Source organism: Thunnus albacares, chromosome 7, assembly GCF_914725855.1.
Source record: "Thunnus albacares chromosome 7, fThuAlb1.1, whole genome shotgun sequence".
In the NCBI taxonomy this organism is placed as follows: domain Eukaryota; kingdom Metazoa; phylum Chordata; class Actinopteri; order Scombriformes; family Scombridae; genus Thunnus; species Thunnus albacares.
This window is the reverse complement of record NC_058112.1, coordinates 22182010-22204997: the sequence shown is the minus strand read 5'-3', so window position 1 is coordinate 22204997 and position 22988 is coordinate 22182010. Positions and strand designations below refer to the sequence as shown.

Genomic DNA, 22988 nt, shown 5'->3' with positions numbered 1-22988 from the left:
GGCTCTGCACATCTGTCATGTTGACACAGCTGTGGCTATGAAAGGGAGAACAGTGCTCCGAGCAGTAGACGCGCTCTATTTTTCTTCACTCAACTCTATGAAAATACACTCCTTCATCTGATGCTAAAAGCTCTGAGAGCAGGAAGCACTCATTAGCTGAAACATGGGCTAAAAGATTAACATGTGTGTGGAGCGCTGTGTGGCGTATAAATCATTTGGCCTTAATAAGGTGGACTACATTTCCATCTAAGGATTATTTCAGCTACTTCACAAAAAATTGTTTCGTGTCTGGATCATGACTACTTGTGATGAACAATTGTGAATTTTGATGTTTGGGTGAAATATCCTCACGTTCACCTCTTCTTTCTAGTGCTGTATACATTTCCAGTGATGTGTAAATCATGACACTTTGTTTTACCTTGTGGATAGATGTCTTCTCTCCCTTTTCAGGTCCCTCCTCTGAGTCGGAGCAGGTGTAGGCATCACTGGGGTTAAGCAGGGGAGCAGGGCGTGGCCGGTGCAGCGGCTGGAAGGTAAGCTGGGTGGTTAGCAGGTTGCTGACGGCCCGCAGTGAGGTGCAGGTGTTGGGGGGCAGAGAGGGGTCGGCCAGTAGGTCTGTGATTAGTCCGTGGGCTTCTCCCATCACTGCTATGTCCACCATGACAGTGGTGCCTGATGACTGTGGGGTGACAGGGAGACAGAGAGAGGAGAAATAATCATCATTGCTGCTGTGGCTGATGTGAGTTGATGCTAATTAAGGGCTGGGTCTGAAAGCAGTTGTGTGCCGCTTGTTGGTGGAAGGCGTGAAGAGCAGGTGCATAAACTATGTCAGCAGCTCCCTGGTGAGGACATAATGTGGTTAACGGTGACACTGACATCACTTGTGTTGTTTATCCTACAGAACTGGCGGTCAGAATACATTGAAGTGATAGTTTATGTCTTTGCATGAAGAAAGATATCTGAGTCTTTCTCAATGCTGGGAAGTGACTCTCTTATGACTGTATAGTCCACTATATTTACCGTCCAACATTTTATTTGAGGGTCTGAATTTATCCACTATATAAGTAAAAGCACTATATATAGCTGACAGTGATGATGCAAAAGCCAAAAACTGGACTTATACTTTACACACAGGATTAACAGTAACTCTGCCAACGATACCTATAGTGTAATTTTTGATTTGGTAGCACCACCACAACACTTAACACTGTATCATATGTGTATCATATGTGATCAGGCCATATCGTGCTTTAATTATATTCCCCACAGCAACTGTGTTTACATTGTTTCATGAGCTTTGTGATGCAAGTTTGCCATTTTGGGAAAAATTTAAAATATTTATTTTCATACCGAGGATTAGATGAGAAATTGATTACATTCTCACATCTCTTCAGCAAATATTTAGCTGGAGCCAGCTGCAGCAGTAGTCAGTTTAGCTTAGCATAAAGACTGGAAAAAGGGGGAAACAGCTAGCCTGTTCAATGGTGACAAAATCTGCCTATCAGCACGTCTAGAGCTCACTAACTAACATGTTATAATTGTAAAAACAACAATTTTTATGTGCTGGGCTTTTTCTTTCAGGCAGCCAGGAAGTAGTCTGGCACATAACCCCCCATTAAACTGCAAATTGTCCTTTTTAAAAGGGAAAATCGTACTTTTAGGAGAGGGAAATATTCTAAAAGGGATCAAGAGGGAAACACTGTACTTTTTTTACATTGTACATTTGCAGATTTAAATGATAAAACATGATGCATTTCTATACAATAAATTACTTAACTACTCAACAATGCATAACATGCAACCAGCTTCAACATTAAAGAGCAACTTAACAGCAGCTGGAAATCTTGTTTTCTCTGATCTCCAGTGGTTTAACTTCTCACCATGCTGCAGTGATGTAGGAGTGTACTCCAGGGTGTGGTCAGTACAATGTGACATCACTTCTGGGTGTGATTACATGTACAACAGAGCACACTTTTGACTACACTCAATCATACCCATCTGTGATGCTGAGTGTGGTCCAAGGTAGAACACACACACTCATAAAATCAGTGAGGGCAGTGAAACTTTTTATCAGCTTGGTATTAAGTTGCTCTTAAATGCTGCTTACATCTTAATGCGTTAATGCTATGTGAGCAATGAGAGTGAACCAAAACAGTAAAGTTGCAGCTGGACAGTTAAACAATGGGCTGAAAATAAATGAAGCAGTCAGGTGATGATTCTCTGTAGGTTCATCATTATGAGTGACACCTCTCACACATTGTCATTTGGTACACTGATATTATAAAAATATCGAATTATAGCCGCTTTACAGAAAATTATGTAAATAGTTCAACACCACTAGTGTTTCTTCTATCATCATAAAATATCATAAGCAGCCACAACTATGGCTGACACAACAAACATTGATTTGAAAACTACTGCAGTGTGCATGCAAAAATAATGTGAGGGACCAACTGTACAGCTGCAAAAATTAACATTTGTCAGGAGCTTTGTCCCATTTTAATAGAATATGTATTTTACTGTGTGAAGACAATGACAGCACACACAGCCATAACCACATCATGTTTCAGGGAAAACCCAACATGGCACAAAATAAAACAAATTATACCCACAAACAATACCCATACACGACAATATGAAAATAAAGAAAACAATAGACAATTGATTTTGGGCTGCTATTATAAGGAGTCATATTCAATCATAATGTCGGACTGAGATTCTGCCAAGCTTTGTGCAGTGTTTTATTGTTGAGGTAGCACACCAAGTTACACACATGCAGGGACACACACACACACGTGCACGCATACATACACTCACGCATCAAAGGCTTTATTCTATGCCTTACATGGCTCCTTTTAGCTCCGAGAAAGCAAAACATGGTGAGGTGCAGGGAGTGGTACTTCACAGCAGCATGAGTTGACATACTTACAGCCTTTTAAACATCTGAACAACAACATGTTCAGCACAGCTGTGCATTACTTGATGCTTAATGAATGGGCTCATTAGCAATGTCTCAGCTAGAATCTGAACTTTGACTTCCTCACTCCTGACCCCTCAGACGACCAACAGCCTTCATCTGTTTCTGACCGTCTGTCCTGCAGCTTTGAAGGCACCAGCGTAGTGTGAGCCGGCCTTGTTTTCGCAGAGAAGAGTGAAAAGTTCACAACCCAGTCTTAATTGCTGTGCTGAGAGCCGTTGAACAACCACAACTAAACACAGGTCAGTCTTGGCTGCCAGCAAATTTATCTAATAGTCTCATGAGTTCCCCTTTTCCCCAAAGAATGTTATCAGATTTTTCTCCCCCAATGTCCCATTCACTTTGACACCAGCTGCCAGGCACCCAGAATTATTCTGTTTACACTGGCTATGTGGCAAGAGGTTGACCTGAACAACACGTGTGTGAACACCTTTCATTCGTCTCCACTTGTGGGAACAGTGAAGGTTTCGCATTTTATTTTCCTAGACATATCAGATAGGCCACTGTATTTGTATAATTTTCCTATTGGTCTGCAAAAATACAAAATGTCTGTGTTCACCAGGTGCGTGGATATTCCTCCACATGTGATGATGACACACATTTATTGATAAATCTGAGGCATGTTGGGTCTTGGGACCAAACTAATCTCTTTTTAAGATAAGAAGATATCCTGTGGGAGGGCTGACGGAATATTTCTGGACAGAAGACTATAGTGCTGCTCTCGTCCCTCCTCTCATCTTAATCTTCTCCTCTTCTTTTCCCTCATGTATTTCCTTGCTCTACTTGAATGCTTGCTGCCAGGATAAGATGTAAACACATGTCTCTCAGCTGATTTACAGGCTGATTTAAGAGTTTACTAAAGCAGGGGGTTAAAAGAGAATATGGCTGCTGGAGAACATCTGGCTGGACAAAGACAACAGTGACCCTTAGGGGGTCTCGGCATCTCGACACACACATGCGTACACGCACGCACGCACACACACACACACACATACTCTTACATACTCAAACATACATCTGCAACTTCTACAAACTTTTTCCTTTTTTATTCACACCACAGCTTTTTTGACAAGCTCAAAAGCCAAGTGACAAAATAAGGCATATATAAAAGTACAAATATACGGTGATACTGGCACATAAAAACATATACAAGGTTTCGTGCTAGGCATACTGCACAGAGAAACACACTTTGCAAGGAGGTTAAGCTTTCTGTCACTAAGCTTGACTTACTCCAAAACTGGACGTGAGTAGCCATAAAAGGGGTGGGAATGATGAATGGTTGGATTTGATGTTGCACTGGGAGCCACTTAATGCCCAAAATCTGACATGAAAAATAAGGTGTTGTGAAAGGCTTGAGGTGCATGGGCAGCATTTGAGAGTTTTTGAGCTTTGGGACACAGTGGGGATCTTGCATCCACTGAATTTTTACTATTTTTATCGACCTGGAAACATGGCAACACCTGTCTCATATAGTATACAAGCCATTACCTTGCTGCAATAGAAAGAATGTGCTGTTAAAGTATACAGTTTCTACCTTTAAAAATCTTCTCTTACGAGGAGTTAGAGCTTTGAGCTATCAAAACTAAGCCGACTGCAGGGGAAGATAAAGAATGTAAAGTCCAAACCATCCCTGGCTCCAACTTTTACATATCCCTTAAAAACTGAGTCTTGGCTGGAAGATACCTCCTGATGTTCCTAATCTTCCAACAATTTGCAACCTAAAACTCAAAAATCATGGATGGACATCCTGCAACAGATCAAATTCTCAGTATGTTACATAATATCATAAGGTTATATAAGCATTTCCTGTCAGGTTAGATGATCGGTTTCATTCATCAGCCATGGCCACCTCTGTAGCAGCAGGCTTCACTTTCTGGGAGGATAGATCTCATACAAGCCTCGTAGAGTGACCCCTGTCTGGGAAAAAGCACTGCGAGTATCACAGAAAAGAGCTTTTGGACAGATGTTATGATGGAGCATTTCAAAATTCTCCTCAATATTTCTCTGACAGTACCATGGAGGATATCCTTACCTTGGATACAACAAATTCCATTACGCACGGTGATTAAAATCAATGTATTTCAACATAATTATTTTTTTAAATGGTTCCCTAAGCATACATGTTCTTTTTACTGCCGTCCTGCACCAATATTCATCGTAACACACATTCACATCTGGGAACTGTCAACAACTGTCTGCCACTGGCTCACACTCCTCTCTGTAGAGATTTTTCTGAGAAATACACCCTTCGGAGTTAGTCAGGGATCCAACACCTTGGAGAGTTGTACGGAGGAAATATTAGAATAACTTTACTTTACTTTAAACTATAAAGCAAAAAGAAAAAGGTTGTCTCTTTGATAATTGAAACAACAGCTTTCTTGGTTCGAAAATGAGTCATCATTTTTCTGTTTTTTAGTAAAATGGGTCAAACTTTATAAGCAACACAGACAAGGCCAGTGGCCGTGAAGACAGCTGGCAGGAGTAGGCCTGCATGTTGGGAAAGTGACAACCCATCATCCAATCAGATTAATACATTGGCAAATGCTGGTCGATATATATATATATGTGTGTGTGTGTGTGTGTGTATGACCTACTGTCATTACCCAACACCACTACAGATGTTTTAAATAAATCAAATAATCATGCAACAATATATATTGCACTTTAAACTACAGACCGGTGCTCTCAGAGAACAACAGATTACAATGTCAAGGAAGTTAAATATTTTGTGCAAGGGCCTTAATACTTAGGCCATTTACAGTAGGGTAATACATATCCATTTTTAAAACTTAGGTACCTATTTATAACTGTAGTGACCTTGTGCTGTCCAAGAGGTAATTTCTTTTGGAACATGTGGATTCTTTCCTGCACTTTCTTTCCTTGCAGCCATTTGGTATTTTTGTGGCTGGCCAATCTTTTGCATTAAACTAGCAGGAGGGGCACTGCTTTTAAAAGGTAGCAGAGGAACTGATCTGACTGACGCCAACTCTTGACATTCTGACTGATCCTCTTAATCCGACCCCTGCGCAGGCACCTCAGGTCACAAAATGACCTAAATCTGCGTGACTTTTGGCCTCCAGCTTTTGTTGACATGCTACAGTACATTTGATAAAACTACAAGCATCAATAAACATTTTTTATGACTCACAAAGTCATATACTAAACCGTGCATGAACATTTTGTTATGACATTTTACTATGAATAATAACAGTGATCAATGGTTTTAATTGCCTGTGTGAACACAGCTTGGAACAGTACATCAATAGACATGCCATAGATTTACACCCGCACAACAGTTCATGTAAACCAAGCCGAGGGGCCAGTCAAAAAAAACAAAAAAAACAGCAATCACTCCTGCAGAGTGAAAAGTTGTTTGTTCGCACTCGCTTCTATGAACTCAAGGCCCTGCTCTGTTGTGTCTCCAGATTTAGTTGCTATAGAGTGCACTAATCATGGACCAAATAATATTTACAAATCATTCTTCATGCTGGATATTGTGCCAGATCAGTGGAGTTTGGACAAGAAACCTTTGATTAAGGTGTTCTTTGATGAATAACTTGTCTGACAGTCTTTCATATCATCTCAAACCACACACATGCATAATATAAAATATGTAAAAAAGACAAACTAAACAATGCTAACAATTATTTTCCAAATGTTGGTGTGCACACATGCAGCCCAATGATGCAAACCTGTAGGAGCTTAAGATATAAGCATGCACAAAATGTATGTTTCTCATGTGAAACATAAGAAAAAAAACATCATAGACTGTCGCAACAAGATGGAGCAAAGGGGATATGATTGTTGATGTTCCTGCTGTGTCCGTATGTTTTTGCCAATAACTCTGTAGAAGACAGATGAGGTGCATTTGGTGCAACAAACAAAACGCTGATCCTTCTGTCTAATGATGATTATTAATGGGATACACAGGCAGAGAGGTCACATATTTGTAATTTCTGACATGGCTCCTCTGCTCCTTCATCTAAACAGACAATCCTCTAAGGGTAAAATGGCAGTGATATGTGCGCTTTTTAAAATTGTGCAATGGTGAGAATATAATGTACCCCGGAGGAAGGCTTAAAGCTGCATCCAGAGACTGGACAAATGCCTCAGGGGCCTACTGGAGAAAGAGAAGTATTTGATTCCCTTAGTAAACACATTTCAATAATGTAAGCAATTCTCACTCCTCATAAGGCACACAGATATACACATTGCATGCTTATTTTGCAATTAACCCCACACACAAACCTTCACACTCTGATAAATGTAGGAATGAGCTGAGCAAGAAGCTAGGGAATATATCGAAAAAAAAATACTTAAGTGCGTCCATTATTTTTTCTTAGGTTGATTTCATACACAGAACTCTCAGCATGTTTGAAAAATCATTACCGTGCAGTTTTCTGTTTCAGTGGCAGTGCAGTTAGTGTAATGGCCCTGATTACATCTGTCTAGATGGATTAGCTGAAGAGGAGCCTGGGAGATGGTGATGTTCTCTACTTAGAATAACAGAGCAGTGATACAGTGTGAATCACAGCAGAACGGTAACACAAAACTCCACTGAGACACTCCTCGCTCCCTGCCTCAGCTCCGACAGCCAAAACTACGCCCAGCACTGCACTTCCAGACTTCCCAAACAACCCTCACCCCCACCGCGACCCAACTCCCCTTACCCCCCCCATCCCTCCCACCTCCCCGCCCTCCCTCCCCGTCAGCTAAGACTGAAGCTGTGCTGAGACAGGTCCTCGGCTGCAGCCAGGATACAATTACATGCTATTACATATTTCATTAAAAAGGGGGTGTGTTGGGGGATGTGGGGGATCAAAACAAAACAAAAAAGAATAACTGCCTCATTAAAGATTTACTGGGAAAGGTCAGGCCAATCGACCCTTGCAGCTATCTCATCTCCAAGGAGAGATGTGTTTTCCTTATAACAATTCCAGGGTGTTTGATTACAGAAAAAGAGCTACCTAAGACTAAAAAGAAGTGGTAGAGAGACACTCACACATATACAGAAGGCAGAAGCAAGAAATGCTGGGATGAAGAATAGAGCAAACAAAAGAGATGCATGAGGTAGAACAGATGGCTTATGGTGGGCGATGAGTGAGCGATGATTTACCACATGTATACAAGTGGTTAAACATATATCCATCATCAGCACTGCAACGGGCACAGTCCCCAGTTATTTAAAATCTTGCAAACTGAGTAGGCATACTATAAATAAAAACCAAAAATTCATTCTATTCACCCAAAAGTGTTTCACCGTTGCACATCATAAAAAAAAAAATAGGCGCTTCATAATTGCTAAATGCTTCTGTATCATTTATGGCAGATCCAATTATTTCCCAGACAGAGGACAATCAGAAAGTGCAGGTACTTAAATGTTTTCATCCCAGGCCTTAAATTCAGTCTTGTCACAGGACTCGATTTAATGAAAATATACTCTACTAGACTGTTATGACGGGATCAGCCGGAAAAAGGGCAGTGACCTTTTTCATCTCACAAACCAGCAGTATAAGAAATGCTGATCACTAGCGCTTAGATTTTTGAGAAATCTTCAACATGACTGCACTGTCATGGCTTGTCTGCCTCACAGACCACTCTTCCAGCCTTTCTGTAATTTAGAATAACAGTCACAAGATCCGGGCCTACAAACACCCTTTTCTCCGATAATCTCCCCGGGTAATGTTCCAAAACCAATGTGTTTTCAAGTCGAATACAAATATTTAAATAGCTCTTTCCATACATAACTTCACTGTCAATTCCTAAGCTAAAACATCCACCACAAGCTTTGGACGGGGAAAAAAAGATGCGGTTTGGAAAATGAGGCTGCTAATGTGTGCATGTTGGCGAATACGACACAGTGGAAATCAATCAAGCGCTCTGGTCACCAGCTAAAGAGGGGAGTGTGTGATTTACACACGCTACGAGGTGACATGGCATAGTGAAGCGCTACCAGCCTCTCTGACCGACAACCTGGTCCAAGAAACCAGAGCCAAGGGAAAATAGCCACGAGATGGAGGGAGGTGCCAACATAAGCCTCGACTTCTCACACGTCTTGTCAGTCTCTGGACTATTACAGGATTCCACTGACGAACACATAGCACCAATCCAAATAAAAAAAGACTGAACTGACCACTGAGTCTAAATGGCAGCTTAAGGGAATGCATCAATCAAAAAATATGTGCTTGCCTACTAACCCCACATAACAAATTGATATGAGCCTTAGACAATATTTCAAAAGGGTAACATGCTATTTGAAAATTTCTGAGCTCTGAGGGCAGTGGGATAATACTGTAAGGCTGATTTTTGGGTACAGATACACCACTATATGAGTCTTAGCATCTATAGGAAATTATAGTGTGTAATTTGATTTCAAGCCATATCCAAAACTGCACAGTTATGATCGCTATTCATGAAAAATCCCCTAATTTTCCCTGCAACCACGACTTTGCGGCATTTATTGCTATCCAAGCATACATTGTCAGCACTGACGCGCCATCTATTCATTTCAGGAGGATATCCTCCTGATAGGAGCACATGCAGTACAGGACACACACATACTGTATATGGCCATGCCAGCGCCAAGGGCATTGTTTGTTCTTCATGTACTCCAGAGTTCTGCCCTGTGGCTCTGAAGCAGCTCAATACATCAATTCCCAAGCACACACACTCACACATTCTCTGGGAAAGGTAATCTCAAAGATGTGGCTGTGTGTGTCTGCCCTCTACAAGCTGTGTCCCCTGTGCGGAGTCCTTCCAGTTTCAATTCCCTGGCCTTTAATGGCTTGTGCAGCGCCTTGCAGCCAAATCACAGACCTGTGTCCTTTAGACTAACAGAGTACAACAAGGACTCTGGTGGGAAGTGACACCTCTGAACATGCTGTTTAACCACGGCTAAAATGAGTGGGTGAAGAGGCCTGTTAGTGGTAAGGTTTTGTGCTATTTGCGTCATTTATAAGGTGTGTGTAGGCGAGTGACAGGGAGCCAGTGTGTTGTCCTTTCAGCTGTTTATCATTATTGTTATTACTAGTGTGTCTCTCTTTCTGTGGGCGATACTAACCTGTGATCCTCGGGAGCCTCTCTTGTGGTCCCAGTCTGAGCGGGAGAGCATCTGTGAGAAAACAGAGACAGAAACATGGTCAAACCACAGCGCTGCACATCCTGTTTCTGTTAGCGTCCTACAACAGAGGCAACACCATAATGGGGATATACTGTGCTGTGTTGTGCTGTAGCGGAAAAGAGGAGGAGCAGGACCAGTGATGCAAAGAGTTGAGGAAGTTTTGGGGGAATGGAAACGCTCATAAATGCAAAAATGGGTTTTGTCTATTTTTTTCACTTTCCATTAAGCATAGACGTCTAATGCAATTTCACAGTCAGGTTTGGTTTACTTTAGCTCCTATTCACTGCCTAAGGGGCTGGTGGAGGCTGAGGATTTTTACGCTGTCTAATTACCAGCCACTGTGTCCTCCCACAGGCCTCGTAAACCCGTTTTCCACTTTCTCGGGAGTCACCGAATGGATCACGGCAGCTCTGTCACTGATTTTTGGCCAACACGTTGCGGGAAGTCAACATTAAACCCCCTGCCTCTGTTAGGGCTCTCTGCCTCAGAACTGAGAAGCCCTGAGAATCCCAGCATGTTGCTGTGACAAATTGCTGCTGCACACACTGAGGCAAGGGGCTCAGTATAAGAGCCAAATTGATAATTCAGGTGTAATTTACTGTGTCAGTGGAGGTCATTGAGTTGTGTCATGCTGTGAGGGAAAACATTAGGAAAACAGTGGGTTTCAGTCGCCAGTGCTGTGAGTCTGTCTGGACAGCAGTGTTGTTTTGTGCAGTATTTTCCCACAGTGCTGCTTAGCTCTAAACAAACACAATAGTGAAGTAATGGTTCCTGTTTGCCATGACATAAAGTTGTTTAATTTGTCATTTTTGGACCATATAAATTACAGGTATATTTGTATATAAAATTGAAGAATGTGACTTACTGTAATGGGTTGGTTTACCTAAATTATCTGATACGTCAGCCTCCACACCAATTAAATGGAGGTTAATGGGATTTTATTTACATTCCTCACAGCAATGAATTACATTTTTTTTTAAAAATCAGCAACATATCTTAACAGAAACCAAGCCGCACAGACCTTACTGTGAACACTTTTTATAAGGATTGTTTCTTCACCGTTTAATGGTGAAAAAATATGTATGTATAGTGTTTATTATATTATCATTTATATATATTATACTGGACAATAAAAGCTTGTTTTACTGCTCTGTTTGCAGAAATTATTGATTTAAAAAACCTTACACTGCACCAAATAGAAAAGAATAATAATAACTTTGTCTGTTGTCCAGTGCTGTAACTTCCACTCTTAAATATTTCTCTTTAACATTGAATATTTAAGACCCAGTAAGAAACAATGCTTGGGAAAAATCATCCAAAGGTATTTTTGCTTTATCCAGAGTGTGTATGCGTGTCATGTAAAATAACAAAAAATGTTCCAACTTATTGGACAAAGTTGAAAAAATATAGGCCTTTATAGGCCTTTAAAGACCTATAAATCAAGTTGGGAGTCATAGCAGGTTTCAATCCCGTGATTTGAATTTGGCATCCCCTTTGTTTACATTTTGAACACTAATTGTGCCTTTAACTTATTTAGTTGGGCAGAATTGAAAACCTAGTCTGTTGGTTACTTTGTGGGACTATAAACCTCATCCTTTGGTCAAAAATGTGGCAACCCTGACAGAAAGCAAACAAAGTCACCATCACAACAATCACACATAAAGCAACACACACCCATTCATTAAGTGTAACAGCTTTACACAGTTTGACATTTAAGTCAGCTGAGGTTTTGAAAAAAAAAAACAAAAAAAAACAGCATGAGCGGTTTGCCCTTTCACAAGAAACATCTTTCTCTCATCCTCCATTTTCTCGACGGAGCACCACAACGATTGTGAGTCACTTTTAAGCTCCATCAAGCGTGCACTCTCAAGCATTAAAATAACCATACTTGAGGACTGTTGGAAAAGCAAGTCAACAAGCAATCAGCTGTGTAAAAGGCTTGTGTATGAGATGTAAATGACTGTAAATGATAGTATTAGCTTCTTTACCGCTTTGACGACAGGGTATTGCTTTTACAGTATGAGAGCTGGCAGCGGGCTCCACCATGGTCGCGGCTGAGTCCTGCTCCATTAGAAGGTCCTAGTATCAATGAGGCTCTCCAGGCACACACACATAAACAGCCTTTCGGTCTTATGGTCTTATGTAACCCAACCTTTCATCTCTGTGCTCTGAGAGAGACAGACCCAGACTACACAGAAGTCTACATGTGTCCCTTTGATGTGCCAAAACAAAAAACCCACACAAAATCAAAGCTGAGCATAAAATTTGAACAGTGCAGATAGCCTCTTGCACAGAATGACTTTACAGGCCACAGTGGAGTTCATTTCCCCTGAGACTGACTCAAAAATTTGATCAACAAATACATGTGGATGACGTACTACTCACTTACAACAGCGAACAGTTGCTGCAGTGATTTAGGGCCACTATGATCAATTTTTTTTTTTTCTTTTTACCAGAGGTGGAAAATCAGTAAACAAATTTCAAAGTTTGGTGTTACTGCTTTCATACTTCATATTACAAGTGTTGGAATACATACAAGAAATGAACACAACCGTTATCATGGTGTCAGAGACAAAAAGCAACACTATCAGTCACAAAAATTATACAAAACAGCAGACAATGATCTCACAGAGGTCAAAATTACACATCAGCGAAGACACAAGCTATATACTTCTGGTAAAGCCTGTTAATCCTTTTCAAACAATAATGATGAAAAGCAAGAAATACAATAACAACAAAATGCCTTGTTCGAGCTTTATTAGCTGTGTTTTCTTCAGGATGGAAGAGAACAGTCTAAGATTATACTTAAAACATATGACAGCTCACTGCCAATATTATGTCTGAAGAGGTAAAACCACACATGAATGATTTCTTAGATATCTCCTGGTTTTTCATGGACACCCTCCAGGCAGCATAACACAGCTGAAGCAGTAAAATTTCCAAATGGATTTGTTTTTGTCCTAAAGCTCCAGTGCACCTACTGGGAAAAATAACAACTTTGTAAAAGTTATGCCCTTTGTTTCACCCTCTGCTAGATTCATTATGCTGCCCCATAACTCAGAAAAAGCCAGGTCTAGCAGTGGCTTTCCATCACTTATAGCAATACTCTTGATTTATATGAGACTGAAACCAGTCCTCTGAAGAAAAAATGCGTTGTGTCTTTGAAAATGGAAGTATGTCTTTCAGTCATGGCACTATAGCTACCAGAGTAACATGACACACTCAACAAGGTCTGAGGCATTTTTATGGGACTCTGGCTCCATTGTGAATGCATTCTGGAAATTTATTATACTTTCATGATCCAGAATGATACTCTCAAAAAGCAAACAAGAGAAAGCAGTGACAACAGTGTAGTTGAGCTGCATGTTAATAGAAGGTGCAGTTACGTAAAAGGATCTCCACTAAATAAGTTTGGAAACACAGAAAAGTTTCAGTGGACCAAATGAATATCTATCTATTGCTCTTGAGCCTTTATGAATTTAAAGGTTCCATATACCCAAATTATAAATAACTGAAGTACCAATTAACTGAAATGATTTTAAACTGGATGTTATTAACACTGTTATTTTTTTTTCTGATACTGATCCTGGAATTGTCTGTCAGTAGGCCAAATTTACATTTGTACTACTACAGACAGACGCTGGAAATTACAACCATTTTATCTATTTCAACAAGTCCTCTGACTTGAACAACAAAATATGTTCTTTGCCTTCCAGAACAACACATGTAAGCATTTTCTGATCTGACGACCCTATCGGCAGGACGACAAAACCTATGCAAACCACTGTTGAAAATATAAATCACTTTTATGATGTGAAAATGTTATGGTTAAGGTTTGGTTAGGGTTAGGAATAAACATGACTTGATTAGAGTTAGGAAAAGAGGATGGTTGGGGTTAAAATAAGTACCTAATTAAGGTTAGACAGACATTTTAGTTTGGATTAAAATTACTACTTTGTTAAGGTTTGAAGACCTTTTTCATAATATGGTTACAATAATAACCACTTGGTTAAGGTTAGGGAACAATCACGGTCATGGCTAAAAGAAACCAAAGTTGACTGTCGGTAGCAAGCAGGAAAAGTACTTAGCAAAGTACCGTATTTTGTTGACCCCCTTGTTGATCTACCCATCCACCCAAACTTCCTCACTTTGCAGACTTTGTGGCTCTATAATAACTTCACTTGACTTTCTTCTTTGTCATTTGAATGTTAATAAATTAAGTGGCTGATGCTGCCTCATCTACTTTCACTAGTTTGCTCGTTTACTGACTAGTTTTCACACACTGTCAATGGAAGCACATGGTGTTAAGGTGTTACAACTCATGTTGGTGGGAGGTGTGTCCTGTGCAGGTAGCTTATTGGTTATTGTGAACACACCAATTTGTAACCCTATTTGTGTGTTCATTTTTCTTCCTCAACACAAATATTTGGATGTTTTTTTACCAAACATTTTTCTCAAATTAAGTCAGCTACCCACAATCTTTCCACTTACCTCTTGGCAATCACAGTGGTGCCCCCGGGGTGCAAGTACCCCTGGTTGGGAATCACTGTTCTAGTGGTAGTTAGCCATGTAGTTTGTTTTGGTTTCTAGTAATTGCCGAGGTTTTGAGATATCCATATCTAAGATTTCAGCCTGTACCCCAATAAAATGGATATGAATGGAATTTTGTTTGTGGTGTGTCAATGTGTCAGCAACGTGTCTTTCCAGGAACAATATCCTGGTTACTGTGGATAACCCACAGACCTCACAGTCAACAGTTTTCTTTGGAACTGCTTGGGACCAAAGAGATCCCTACGAAGTCTGTTTACAGTGAGGTATTTGGATTTTCCAGAGTCACTGTGACATTGTTCCTGGAAAGTGATGTTGCTGTTTAAGTTTCAGTGCTGTGAGCACCAAAAACAAAAATCCATTAATCTCCATAGTACTTGAGTGGAGGCAGAAATGTCAGAGATGGATATCTCAAAACAAATTAAACCAAGATTTTCTGCATGGCTAGATACCATTATTGAGATAATACTCTTTTTTTAGCAAATTGGGTCAGCAGGCCCTTTAAGGGTATCTGAAGCCATGATGTAAAAGAGCTAAATTGGTGATGCTGGCAGTTCAGCTGAAGCTAATATAAGTCTTCAGCAGTCTTCAGCTGAACTTCAGTATATCTTTTTTTATAGAACAAGGACTGTGGATTTTTTCCTCATTTCTTACAGTGTGGTCACTTTAAAGGGATCACTTCATGGCCAGTATGGAGAGGAGGGGGGATTACAGTGATGATAAGTCAGTCACGACAAGTCTTTCAGTGTACATGTAAAGGATGTGAGTGCTGTATTAAAATAGATTGAAACAATCAGAGCCCATCTTTCAAGATTTTATTTGGTGCACAGGGAGTCCTGAGTCAGTTTCTGTTGACCTCTCTGTGTCCTGTCTTTGACTCTCTAGCTCTGTTAAAACACATTTATAAACAGAAAGGTACATAATGGGATGGTGACTCATAAGTAGATGATATGAAAATGCCAGCCAGAATATGCCTGCCGCCATCTGTAAATGAGCTGCACTCTCATGACTCAAAATAGTGCCAGCCAAGTAAACTCCCAGCCTTCCTCTCACCCAGAGTGTTAAGAGGGTAGCAGTGTGGATGCCAGTATGCAGCCATGCCCTGTCCACCACCATGGCTCCGAGCCACAGCCCACAGCAAGCTGCCATGCCTCTGAGGTGCTGGGTAAATACCATGGTGTCAAAGCACAAACAAACTACTGGAATATGCTTGTTGTTTGACTTGCTCCCGCCAATATCCAGTTGAGAACCACTTCCCTGTGGGTGTGAAGTGGTGGGAGCTTCAGCAGCAGCACCCATAGTGAAGCTCCACTTGAACACTGATCAATCTGAAGCCTTGCCCCGCTGTCATCAAATTACTCCAGGGTATTTTTTCAAATTTGTCTGGAAAGGGAGCCGGAAACTGCCTCGTCCTAATATAGCTCAGCGCCAGATAACTGCTAGTGTTTCTTAATCATTCATTCATGATCAGATCTTTCTTTCTCTGCCTCCTGCGTCCTATTTTGTCCCTCATTACATGGCTTCACATGAGTGGAGTTGATGTGTGTCTCCTTGGATCTTCAGTGGCTGTGTTAGCTTGTTAGTCCACTGGATTTACTGGGACCCAAATTCAGAGTCCCTTGAGGACACAGTTACAGGAAGTGCAGAGTAGAGATCTCCTGGTTGGAGAAAGGAAGGAGAAAAAAGAAAGTGCTGATTTTACAGTATGGTTTGGTTAATTAAGTTGGTGTTGAAGAGCCAGGAGATCAGTCTGCAGGATTTCCAATCAGCTTGACCCAGGGGTTTTATGCACCACCTCTCTGTCCAATTAAACTCACTATGCTCTCACTTACAGTAAGGTCTGCAAAGTCATGAATTCACACATGTGTCTGCTTACGTGAGTGCACACAGACACACTACCGTGCACTTAGACTCACACGCACTGCCTCAAGGTCTCAGAATATTTTCTTACTTATTCCTCCTTTGTTCTTTTATCACTGCTCTCTGTCAAAGATATTCTGACGTCTGCAGTGCTTGACTCAGACATCCCTGTACTCACTTTCACTTCAGCTGACAGAAAGAAAGTAGGTCAGATTCTACTAAGTCTCAGTATATGAAGGCTTCAGAAATGACAGCAGCTTAGCCATGAGGACACCAATCAAAGATCCTTGTACTCACTTTCATGGGTGTTGGAACCACACTAAATTCTATATTGCTCATCAGGGCTTTGAAAATCAGGTGTAATCTTGTTTTGCACCTGCAGGTGGAGGTATTCTCATGATTAGTATCATATACTGTGGCCGTTTTCTCTTGGGATGCTCTGTGACAAACTGTCCCTTTGTCTGATGACAGTTTTGTAAAGAACTATTATAACATATATTTACAATATTCCCTTCTTGGATAATGGCAGAATTTTGTTTCACCAGCTGGAATAAAATACATATTTTTGAGAAAACTGATACAGTATAATTCTTAGCATAACTTTTAACATTTCCATTAATTTTTTACCTAAGTTTTGCAGGCAGCTTTGATAATTGATCTTTATTTATTTCTTCCTTTAAAGAGTTGACAGATATAGGCCACTCAAGTACATGAGATTAGCTTGTGTTACGTTCTTTATAACTGTCAGCCTTAAAGATTTCTAAATTTAGCATCAGGATGGCAGAAACAGCTGATGCTGGCTATGTATGCTTTCAACATCACTGATATTATAGCAGACTAAACTTTGAATCTTACACTCTCTGTGTGTGATCTCACGCTCTTACATTTTCATCAAATAAGCCTCATCGTCTTCCTCGGAAATTTTCTACATTAACTGTCCTGAATTCAATCAGGTACACGGCAATAATAATAAGGCAGAGCAAAGGAAAATGGATATTAATAAAAATGCTAAGAATGAATAGGGGTGTGTACAGTATACAGCAAAACTGTAGGCGTAAAATGTGGAAAGGCTCGGGTCCAGGCAGACACCAATTTCTGTCCCAAACTGTCTGGCTCTTCGTCCAGGTGACTACGAAAACTTCGCCCCACCTCCTCCACTGCCACATCCACCCCGAGCACAGCAGTTGTCCATTGGGAGGACACTTATAAATCCCTCCTCGCCTGCCTGCTGAGAGGAGAGTCATTCCTATTCACGCTGGCTAATGTTTTACAGGTTTTACCGTGGGGGTCAGTCATCGTGGGTCATTTGCGTCATTGCTGGAGGGAAGGGAACTATTGAGGTGGGCTGCCAAAGCGGATGGGCCGTGCGCAGGGAATGAGGAACACACTTGTGTGTATGTGAAGATTACCGCACGCACATCTAAAAGCTGTTTGGCATCTGCACACTCTCACATTCTCCGCCTCATGCGCACACAGCGGCCTGCGAAACACACACTCACACACACACACATAAAGAACAAAACTACACTTGCACGGGCATTAAAAACGCTCACATGCACAAATATGATCCCATGAAATATTTCGCACAGCAGCCCTGCATGTGCACTCTGGCTTCTATTTACCCCTCCTCTCCTCCTCACACTTTCTTACTCAGACCCTTCTAATTTCTGAAGTGTGACTAATGGGATTTATCGTCTTTACATTTCCTGGGAGAGACTTAGCCTGATCCTAGAAGAAACCAAGTGTATGAGTCTCTACCAGAGATAGATCTGTCAGTCTCCCAAGGGTGAAGGCACAGGCCAAAAGGATGCCATGGCCCAGAGAAAACCTCAATGGGAGTACCCCATATTCTGACCTCAAAAACTATCAAACACGACGGCATGAAATGTGTCACTGACAAAGCGAAAGTCTCTGAATATGAAAGCCTATTTGGATAAAACATTTTTAAAACATCATCCATGTGGTTTCATGATTCCAAAGATGGTCAATGATTTTTCTGTAATATAATTTGCGTACACACTGTCTTTCCTTGCTTATGAGCTGTGGCCGACTCCTTTTCGAGCAGTTAGGTTCCCAGCTCCGCACATTCAGCTGGGTGAAAAAGAGGGGATCTGGCTGGGTAGACCTGGCAGCCCACCTCAAAACAGCATGCCAGAGCCATTAGTGTATAATGGTCCAGTCAGGATTACTGCTGGGGCCTGGAGAGCTGAGAAGGGAACACAGCACTCACTTGTTTGTTTGTTTTACAAGCCTCTGCTCTGTACAGTCTGCAAGGTGCCAGTGGGCTTTGTGTGGTTTAATTCACAGTTGATTCAAATAGTGTATACTGTGTCAACAATAGTGGGGACTCTCTGGCCACAGCACACTTGTTTCAAAGAGTTATGTCAGAATAAATTGGTTATGACACTGCAATTTGTTTAATAAATCTAAGCTAACTGTTTTTCTTCCTCTAAAATACAAAGAAATACAACTTGCGCTGTCACTCATTCTGTGGTCAATAGATTACCCCAAAGGTGACCGCACCTGCTTATTGACTGGCTAATCAGATAAATCAAGAGTACAACAAATTCTCTCTTGGGCTTTTCATGTGTGCTATTGGCCTAGTTTCATGTTCATCAAAAAAGATGGACAGCATTGAGATAAAGAGTGTATTTCCCCATAATCCATCAACTCAGTGATTCAGCCCTTCAGCCTGCTTCAGCCACTTGGGTATTTTCCAGCTGAGCTTTCATTACAAAATGGAAATGGTAATATTGATTTATGTGTCTTCTTAAAGACCTTCTGTAGCATTTATGAATTACATTATGAAAGGCAGGAGGATTAGGAATGTGGGCAGATAAAACGAGATACACAACATTTTTCTCTATTTTGTTGCTCATAGGTCTTATTTAAGCTATGAAAAATGGATATATTTGTGTTATTATAGTGCACAGCGCTCAGTCTCAGACAACAGGGCTGGGTGTTACAATTCCATTGTAAAATGTTTTTATGAAGCCATAAGTCTGACTGGGACAGGAGGCAATATTTCTTTTGGTGGAGGCGATCTAAGTCAAGAAGGGTTTTCAAAGTTAATGAACACTTGAATTACAAAACAATTTGAACCTGACCTTGACAGGAGAACTGAAGCACATACAGTGCACGTTGGATTAGCGTTAATTGTGGTTTTGGCTGAACAATAGAATTAGGAATTTTACTTTTTGATATTACACAGTTCTAGCTTGAGTATCAAACTTAATCTTTGCTGTAAGATAATTCAGAGAATGCAGAATGAGAATGTGAGAACACAAGAGTTCAGTCAAAGGCAATGTTATGAAAGCAGGATGGGAATTTTTGCATGCATGCTGCCTCCAGTGCATACATTATTTCATCTTTTATTCACAGGCCTGACTCAGCAAGGTCTATGCTCTGTGTTTTGTCTGTGATCATCAGAGAGAGGACCACACACACACACACACACACATCTCCCCCACTATTTCAGCTGCACATAGAACATTTACAATCCCATCAAGATTCCCACAGGACTCTGGTACACAAACAGACAGCGACTGCCCGCTGAAGCATATGCCTTTAAATCACATCCCTACATCCTTTATAAATCACTGATGTAGAAACATAAATGTACACTCAGAACAGCACCTATGTACTGACTGATGTACTGAAAGCGCGCGCATGTGTGTGTGTGTGTGTGTGTGTGTGTGCATGCCAGCCTCTAATAAACAGCATGTGTACTTGTGTGGGGGCATAAATCTCTGCTTCCTCTTTTTGCAGGTGGAAGGACTTACATTACACAGCCTGTTCCCCTAGAAGAGGCTCACGTCAGCCCCATGGGCAGGTTTTCCACCATTAGCTTGTAAAACGCTTGCTTTGTCAGTGAAATTCCCATAGGGCTCTAGTTCCCCCATGTAGAAGGAATGCAGTGGTCTGCGGGGACCATAAAGGTACAGGGGAACAGGAGACGGCCTTCCCTGACACACTCTAGTGGGCTTCTCTTCTCTTTATGAGGCAAAGTACAGAGCCATTAAGAACTGGCCATCATGCTGATAGCCAGCTTGGAAACCTGGATTAAAACAAAGCAAAAGGGGGACATGAAATACAGGGGATGCTGGTTGTCCTCAGGGGAAATAGGCTACAGGTTCCACGGGTGACAGAAAGCCATCTTCTTTGATCACACCCTCACTGAGGCTCACTAAGGCTTAGCAAGCAATAAACAACATATACTATCTTAAAGCTCTCCGCCCTAAATGATATATGATGTGATAATAACCAAAGATTTTGTAGTAATAATATCTTGTCACTGTATCGTGCAGCAGTTACGCCTTTGGCAAAGGTAAATCATGATCTACGATTTTAGTGGAGTGCTACTGAAAAGTGACAACAGCTCCCTGACTGGACCACCCAGTGTCTTGTTCACAGGGCCACTGCAGAGACACATTTATTTATGACTGTAGATGTGTGTGTTGATACATGCTGTATTTGTGTTTACATATGTGTAAACCAGTAGTGGAAGAAGTATTGAGATCCTACTTGAGTAAAGCAGCAATATCACAAAGTCCTACATTCAAAACTTTGCTTAAACCAGCTTCAATATTTTTTGCGCCAGTTGGAAATCAGCACAATAGGCTGTAAACACAAAAGTGAGGTATTGTTAACTTATTATTAGAATTCATATTATCATTTGGAGTCATGTTTGTGTCCACCTGATGAATGTAAATCTAATATTCACTCTAATTTTAGCTCTGTTTTGCTCTCCACTGACTCTTGAGGGAAATATGCGGCTCTTTAGCTGCTAAATGTTCCACTATGTTCACCATAGATAGTCGCAAACTGTGTGTGTCTGCTGTTTGGTGCTGGGCAGGTGGTGTAGTGGGTTTATCAGAGCTTTTTTTTTTTTCCACTGAAAACAGCTGCTTCTCAAAATGTGGTTGCCTAGCATAGTGAAACTGAATCAGTACTGTGAAACTGGGGCCTGTAAACCCAAAACAACAAGCTGAAAAACGCTAAATTACTCCATAGATATGGGGGAAACTGCAGAGTTGGGTGATTCTCTGGGGTTTCATACTTTAAGCCATACTATGTACTTACTTACTCTGTTACATAAATGTACAAGTACAATTGTACATACAAGTACAATACTGATATATGCATGTGAGCAGGTGTAAATACATGCTTGTTTTTTTACAGTAAATGCCTGCATAAATCAAGAACTGGTTCTTTTGTGTGTTTATACTATACATACACATGTGTGTATCCATGTAAAGGTTTGCAGTAAACATACAGTATATACTATATGAGGCTCAGTTTCCATGCCTGCATGTACAGATGTGTAATAATGACCATGTCTGCATGTGTGCACAGGATCTAGAACAGCATCAGGCCAACCACAAGCAAGGAAAACATTGTTAAAAACTTTGTTAGTCTGCTGTTTAAACATGGAAGGAATCCTTATAAAAATACACAAAGCATTTGTTTCTTTTTTCACACTCAACAACACGGAGCAAAACTCTCCTGAAGAAAGTCTTTGCTCCTGGATCCTCTTGATCAGAGCTACTGGTGCCACCCACACACACACTAAGCCAAACGGCTACTTGTGTTTACCTAGCCATGTGACTCAAGCTACGGTACGTACCATGACGTCAGCTTGCATTCCACACATTCATCACGCTCAGTTCTCACTGATACTGTCTCAGATGCTGCGGAACAGTGGGAGCAGAGATCATACATTATACAAGCCAGCAATCATTCACTGGGCCTGTGTTTGCTATATTTATCTTTTCCCGATAAAATAAATAAGCACTACTTTGTGTTTGCCATCTGAGCTCATGAACAGCTATCGCCTGAAATAGTCCTCCTGTTCCACTTAAAACATGAAATCCATAAATAATTGCAAAACTGCTGTCAAGAGATGGATACAGGGAACAAACAACTCACTACATAAATATGCATGAATACTTCCATTTTAAACTACATACAGTATATTTTGTTTTGTGCCTCTGTTTGTTGTGTCGGCAGCTTATTGTTAAATCACTGCATTTCTCTATCTTGTATATCAGAGGATAACAGTGGCAATAAGGAACCCAAAACTATAATGCATGTAAGACAATGCAAAGTATGTGGTTCAATCACTTCAATCTGTACTTTGAGTACAGCATGCTGTTACTGAGTACCTGCAGTAGATTAACTTTTCATTAAACTGATAATCTTGTTCTGGTGAAATACACATTTTTTTGGTTCTTATGGCAGTGTGTTGTGATGTAATTTGGTGCGTGTGATGGACTCAACTGTCCTGAATCGTCCAGATTACCAAAGCAAGTAGGACACAAACTTTACCAAGGCTGATGTGACCCAAAATTGACCAAATAACAATGTTACAGAAAAGAATTTCTTGTTGATGGTTGGTTACCAGCCCAAAATTGCTGTTAGACTACAATATTTACTAGCTATAGCCAAAGATATCTATTGCTTAACGCATATATATACAGGCCT

At 40.8% G+C, this 22988-nt stretch overlaps 1 protein-coding gene across 2 annotated transcripts in view; it reads right to left on the bottom strand.

The window, feature by feature from the left end:
* LOC122985967 (cGMP-inhibited 3',5'-cyclic phosphodiesterase A-like) overlaps positions 1 to 22988 on the bottom strand; it is a 79082-nt gene that overhangs the window by 31045 nt on the left and 25049 nt on the right. For both annotated transcript variants that reach the window (XM_044357012.1, XM_044357014.1), the window contains exons 2-3: positions 10038 to 10088; positions 419 to 679 (exon numbers count right to left, since the gene is read on the bottom strand). In XM_044357012.1, coding sequence (XP_044212947.1) covers positions 419 to 679; positions 10038 to 10088 — 312 coding nt within the window. The remainder of the gene's footprint in view (positions 1 to 418; positions 680 to 10037; positions 10089 to 22988) is intronic.